The 6,369-nt window shown below is 37.3% G+C and overlaps 1 protein-coding gene across 1 annotated transcript; it reads right to left on the bottom strand.

Annotated features, from left to right (window-relative positions):
- Nucleotides 1-386: 386 nt before the first annotated feature.
- Nucleotides 387-5,809, bottom strand: tgm5l (transglutaminase 5, like). Its single transcript, XM_058402227.1, has 15 exons — nucleotides 5,727-5,809; nucleotides 5,368-5,568; nucleotides 4,908-5,144; nucleotides 4,621-4,739; nucleotides 4,059-4,187; nucleotides 3,793-3,970; nucleotides 3,578-3,710; nucleotides 3,381-3,484; nucleotides 3,008-3,247; nucleotides 2,815-2,847; nucleotides 2,646-2,672; nucleotides 2,298-2,507; nucleotides 1,793-1,950; nucleotides 1,365-1,501; nucleotides 387-763 (listed from the first exon to the last, which is right to left on the bottom strand). Exons 1-15 carry the CDS (start codon nucleotides 5,731-5,733, stop codon nucleotides 616-618), a joined length of 2,061 nt encoding a protein of 686 aa, XP_058258210.1. The 5' UTR covers nucleotides 5,734-5,809; the 3' UTR covers nucleotides 387-615.
- Nucleotides 5,810-6,369: the final 560 nt, after the last annotated feature.

The raw sequence follows: 6,369 nt of genomic DNA, 5'->3' as shown, positions 1-6,369 counted from the left end.
ATGCGCCTCAGCATCCACTGACCCCGCTCCGTCAGTTTACGTGGCCTACCACTTCGTGGCTGAGTTGCTGTCGTTCCCAAACACTTCCACGTTCTTATAATACAGCTGACAGTTAACTGTGGAATATTTAGGAGCGAGGAAATTTCACGACTGGATTTGTTGCACAGGTGGCATCCTATCACAGTTCCACGCTGGAATTCACTGAGCTCCTGAGAGCGACCCATTCTTTCACAAATGTTTGTAAAAACAGTCTGCATGCCTAGGTGCTTGATTTTATACACCTGTGGCCATGGAAGTGATTGGAACACCTGATTCTGATTATTTGGATGGGTGAGCGAATACTTTTGGCAATATAGTGTATATATATATATATATATATATATATATATATATATATATAGAGAGAGAGAGAGAGAGAGAGAGAGAGAGAGAGAAAGAGAGAGAGAAATATAATACAAGTAATACAAGCTATGTGATAAATTACCAAAATTTAAAATGGCATAGATACATGTACATCACTTTTTTATCTCAGTTAGTAGATTGTTATTGTAGTTATGTAAACACTACAATAAAAAGAATACAATTTCACATAATTTCTCAGTTATATATATTAGTTTACAGAACCATAAAGGTTCTGTAGCCACGGAAAACAGCACGGTTGTAATCCAGGTTTAGAGTAGCATACAGCATCTTCTTTCCTGGACTCTTTGGTGTAAAACGTACCTCAGTGTTTATGGTCTCACTGGGCTGCAAAAGTTCAACACTGTAGCAGGGAAGAAGAAGCCAGCATAGAAATGAATACAGTGGTCTTACTATACATTCTGTGTCAATAATTATTTTTTTTTTTTTTACCAGTTAGGCAATATAATGGATAAAGTGGAAGAAAGTAAATAAACAGCTAAATGGCCGAGATAACAAGGTATAAAGGTTAGAGGTTAGATTTAGTTTGAATGCAACATCCATGCTTTCTTTAAGATGACTCAATACCTGAACTTTGTTCAGTACAAACATTCCTGTGTAATCTGTATGTCTGCATTACAAACATATTTCACATGCACTTTCTTTGTGTGTCTCATGCAAAAAGTCTCCCATATTAAATGGTTTAGCTCATAGTGAACATAAAGCATTGCTTTATGCTGTAATACTGACGTTTCCCAATCAGTCACCACAACCAATTTAGACATGCACTATTTAGTTATTTAGAGGGTAGAAGCTGACGTCACAAAACTTTAATAGATGCAACAGTGCTTATTTTTGTTGCTTTTACACTCTACTCTATGACCCTTCAGGAAAGAATGCGTATTTTGAAAGAATCTCATTAAGAGCATTGTAAACTGTGACTGAACTGAAAGCTTTTCACATACTTAATGTGTATTTTGTCCTCCAGCAGGGCTGAACCAGCCACAGTCAACATGCCTCTCACCGGCACAGAGAATAGATTGGTGAATGTCACAGTAGCAACCTGGCGTCTGCCCACAGTGACAGTGTCTGGGTCGGCAACCTGGACAAAACAAACAGTGATATTGTTACAAGGTCAGGCAGCAAGTAAACATTTATTTTAAATGATTGATAATTTCCAGTCATTTACAATGATTGTTAATAAAGTTGATAAAGCTTCATAATTTTAAGTTAAATAAAGATTTTTTCATTCATAGTTCTGCCTTGTTTACTGTATCAGCTCTACTTCATGATAATATAAGCTATATAGATGTGCATATAAATGTGTAATTAAAAGTGTACACAATGTAAAGACCTCTTTTTCTTCTAACATGTTTTAGCCTGGATCTTCTACCTGTATGAGGATGAATGGGAAGTTGATGTTGAACTCTTTAGAAGCTATGAGTCGCTTTTCAGTTGCCATATCTGTTATGACCACTGCCAGATTGACTAGCTGTTCATTCTTCAGTGCAGAATACTGACTGTATGAGATCTGGTGTTGTAGCACAGTCTCTGAGTAAAGAGCAATAGAAAAATATGTTAGACCACAGATAACATAATAATGTTCTGGTTACAGTAAGTTATTACTATAACAGAATATATGACAGAAATGTTACTGATTGGACAATTTCATCAAAGTAATATTGCTCATTATTTTCACTTTCGCTCATTATAAACATTTCTCAGACAAAACCTCTGGAACAAGATTAAATGAATGACTGTAGCTCTATTAATAGTGATATAGACATCTTCCAAATATGGAAACATTAAATTTTTCACTGAATTAAAACTTAGGCTAAATCTTGTTTAGACATCAACTCAAATAAACATAAATTCTACACGCTTGCATGAACACATACTTCCATAAGGAGAAAGCTCAATGAAGTTATCAGCCTCCCAGAAGGTATCAGAAGGAATGGTGTCATATCGCTTTGCCTGAGCATTGGCGTATTCTCTCACTCTCTTCTGAACGCTGTCAAGATTAGTCACAATGACTGAGAAGCAGATATTTTCTCCAACAACAGGCATTTTATCAAGGTTCAGCTCTACAGAAAAACCTCGAGCTGATTCTGTGCACAAGGATATAAAACGTAGGCATTTTACTAGTCTTATCTCAATAACAATTAACAATAACACTGATGAAAAGGTAACAGTTATTTTTCATTAACAGTATAGTAAAAATAAGAGCACAGAATGACAGAATTTACCATAGTTAGTTGGTGGAGTTCTTGGCACTGTAAGCAAAAATATTCAATACTTAATAAAGTCTGTTGATTATTTACCTATATTCTTAATATATATCATAGTATAATGATATTAAATTTTTTTAAAAAATTGACACGACAGGATCGATTGTACCTAAAATTAAGGACTTACATTGACCTGATACGCTGTCAAATGGCTGTAAACCTGCAATGATGGGGAAAAGGATATGTTAGCTACATAGAAACAAAGTTAAAAAAAAAAAAACAAGCAAAAAGCATTTTAAATTCTCTTTCTCTCTCTCTCTCTCTCTCTCTCTCTCTCTCTCTCTTTCTCTCTCTCTGTATTACTTGATCTCTTATTTCACCTTTGTTGTGTTTGTAGGTAGAAGTGATGTCCTGTGGTTTGTCAGATCCCAGGCCCTTGGTGCATATGAGAGCACCCACTCTGTCTGTTTCAGTGGTGCAGCTCAATATTTGTGATTGGCACATAATGTACCTATGCACTACAGCATTAACTTCAGCGTAGATGAATGGGACATCATAGTTCATGTCAGTCCGACACTCCCGAATAGCTTTTACTGGGGCAGGACCACATCTGAATGTTCCTGTAATGGGATGGGTAATTCAGCATTAAGTTCTGACATAATTAAACTGCTATACCCCTATTTACCACAAATGTCTACTAATAACAAGTTCTAGAAATTCATGATATGCTTCAGCTAAGGAAACAAGACTGACCATCACTTCTCTCCTGTGGAGTAGGGTCGACCGCCTGCCAGCCATCATATCCTTCCGGCAGATCTTCTCTCTTCATCCAGCACTCCACCCACACGTGAAAGTTCCTGCAAGGAAGATATAACAGTCTAAGAAATTTAGGTAATGTAGTAACTGACCATGCAAGTAGTGTGATCACCACTGCACCATTAATAACTCACCAGATGCTGTCACCATGAGGCAGCCTTTCCCCTTTCTCAGAGTAATACTCCTCAATCTCCATGTTCTTATTAGTGTCATGAGCCGAGTTAAAGTTGGTGACCACACGAGTCGGGATTCCCAGGACTCTCATTACTAATGAAGACATGATTTTTAAGCATGCATTTTCCCCAAAAAAGCTTTCTCATCATTACGAAATGCTTGTATTATTCAGTACCAGTGCACATGACAGCAGCAAAAACCCAGCACTGTCCATATTGGACAGGACGGAAGTTAGAATTGGCCCACTGTTTCAGAATGCTTCCACTTTCTTCCCAATCTGACGGGTTGACACCACTGCTATAATTCCCATTCCAGTTCCCTTCCAGAACACCGCAGTCATCATCATGATTTACCTGCTCAAAAGAACTCTATCAGTACACAGAAAAAGAACTGAGACAGACATGAGAGAGAAGCAGAAGAGGTTGGAGTGCAGTTGCTCACCATAGCTGAGACGACTCTGCTGATGTAAACAGGGTCAAAACGCTTAGTATAATCTCTTCTCCAGTTTTGCTTGTGTTCATTGCTCACCTGCAGCATCATCATACAGATGTCCAGGATACCACTCTCATACTGAAAACATAGATAATACATTAATCTACTGCGTCTGTGACATCAACATAAAACACTGACTATACAGATGTACAGTATATAATATTATTTATTCATATTTGAGGATGTAATTATACAACACTCATTACAATTATCTGGCTAGCTTGATGCTAACAAAAGACAAAGGGATCCATGCTTGTTATCACTTTTGTAGCTTGAACTGCACAGAGCTCAAAAATAAGGATCACTCGCTTAAGCCAGTCAAGCAAAGAAAAGATGATAAGGATCAGGTTCAAGTGACATAGACTGTTATGGATCATGCTGATAATTAAAGCAATAACTCGTTTTCCCCCTAAAAATTCTTTTAACACCAAAATTTTGAAATTCTTTCAATACCAAAGGTCAAACTTATCCTCTACCAATACTTAAAGTAACACACAGAAGCTTCTCTCACCTGATCAAAATCCCATGACCTCCTGGTTATGAAATTGTTTGTTCCCATGTACAGTAAGCCAATGCGATTCCTCACATACTCTTTTCTCTGATTTTCTTCAGGCAAGTAGACAGAGTCATCTGAAAAGTATGGACACAAACAATTTCAGAATCTTGTGGCACCTTTCCTACTCATATTAACTTTGGATAGATAATATGAGACAGAACAGTTGAATGGTTCAGTGTACTGTATAGTGTAACCTCATATGTATTAAATGAGATGCAACTTCAAGGAAAATCCAGACTCACCTGTGCACCAAGGATTACAGAGCAGAGTGATCTGTCCAATCCTGCAGCTGTAAGAGCCAAAGCGAGACACCAAATAGAGCTGATACACTCCCACAATAGCTGTAGGTGGACTGTAGACACACACAGAAGCCTTGTGAGGGGTGCTGGGGTCCATCATGCCAGGCTGAAAGTAGGCAGTCCACTGGGATGGAGATGTGACTTTTGTGGAACTGATGGGAATGTCACAGGTAAGATTTTCTGCAGGGAAGAATGATTGAAAAGAGTGAGACAGTGTATAGTAGGGTGGCTGTTTGAGGAACACCAAAGTTACAGATTCTCAGTGCAGTGCTAAATGGTCTTAAATGGTCTTTAATGTCTAAAGAAACACTGTGTGAAAGGCAAGGTGAAGGACATAGTGAGACATAAATATTGATCATTTAGAAAGAGAAAGTTAAAATGGATTGATAAAATCCATTCGTACCTTCATATTTGGATGGATTCATAGATAGATCTGTTCTGAGCATAAGGTCATCTTTGATAGACATATAAGGTCCATTGAAGCTCAGTGTGATTTTAAAGGGCTGTCCCCTCCTCACTACCAGACCATTTGAGTTCAGACCTTCTGTATTGTGCTGCACCTGGTTTTGACTTTCCTCCAGGTTAGCATACATGAGCTTCAAACCTGCACACACATAAATGCAGAGTAGACAAAGAATAACAAATTGATACAAGGTGATTTTAAAACATTTTCAAACATAAAGCTGAAAATGTTGTAGAGAAAAATACATGATAAACCACATATTACATATACATGTTCATGACAGAATTAAAGAAGCTTACCTTCCATTGTTCAGTGCCGTGTTCGCTGTTTAAGCTGCCAGCCGTAAACGCACCAGTCCTTTATATCATCAGCATCATGCCACTCCTTGGCAAAAATCTCCAAAGAATTTCTTGTGTAACTACAGACATGCAGTGAAACCCTCCCAAATGCTGAAGTCACACATTGCAAATATCTTGATGCAACTATCTTCCAGATAGCAGATAGTACAGAAAGATTGTGTTGGGTCATAATCATAGTGCCTTGCATTTAACAAAAATCGTTTAGGAGATTTTATCTACTAAAATATGTGTACATAAAAATATGGTTTATATGACTAATTGAATATGTGAGTGGAAAGTGTTCTTATTTTTTTTCCTGTTCTGAATGTAGTGTTTTTAGTGTAATGTAGTAATGTAGTAATTTTAGTGTTTAATGTAATGTTTAATTGTTAATTAGTGTTTAATTCAGTAATGTAAATGTACTGTTTTTTTTAAATACCTGTCATTCACACATGGCTTCACTTACACAGCTAAGCACAGTCTTAGCTAACATGCCCCAAACATGAACAGAAAAGTGTTCATCACATAAAAGTCTAAAAGAAGCTGTCAACCAACAATGGGTGAGGTTTTAGACTCTTGGCTTGTCTAAGTTTCACTGGTACTG

The sequence above is a fragment of the Hemibagrus wyckioides genome, linkage group LG11, assembly GCF_019097595.1.
Source record: "Hemibagrus wyckioides isolate EC202008001 linkage group LG11, SWU_Hwy_1.0, whole genome shotgun sequence".
Classification (NCBI taxonomy): Eukaryota; Metazoa; Chordata; class Actinopteri; order Siluriformes; family Bagridae; genus Hemibagrus; species Hemibagrus wyckioides.
The sequence above is the reverse complement of the archived record's forward strand: the minus strand, read 5'-3'. Positions and strand labels throughout refer to the sequence as shown.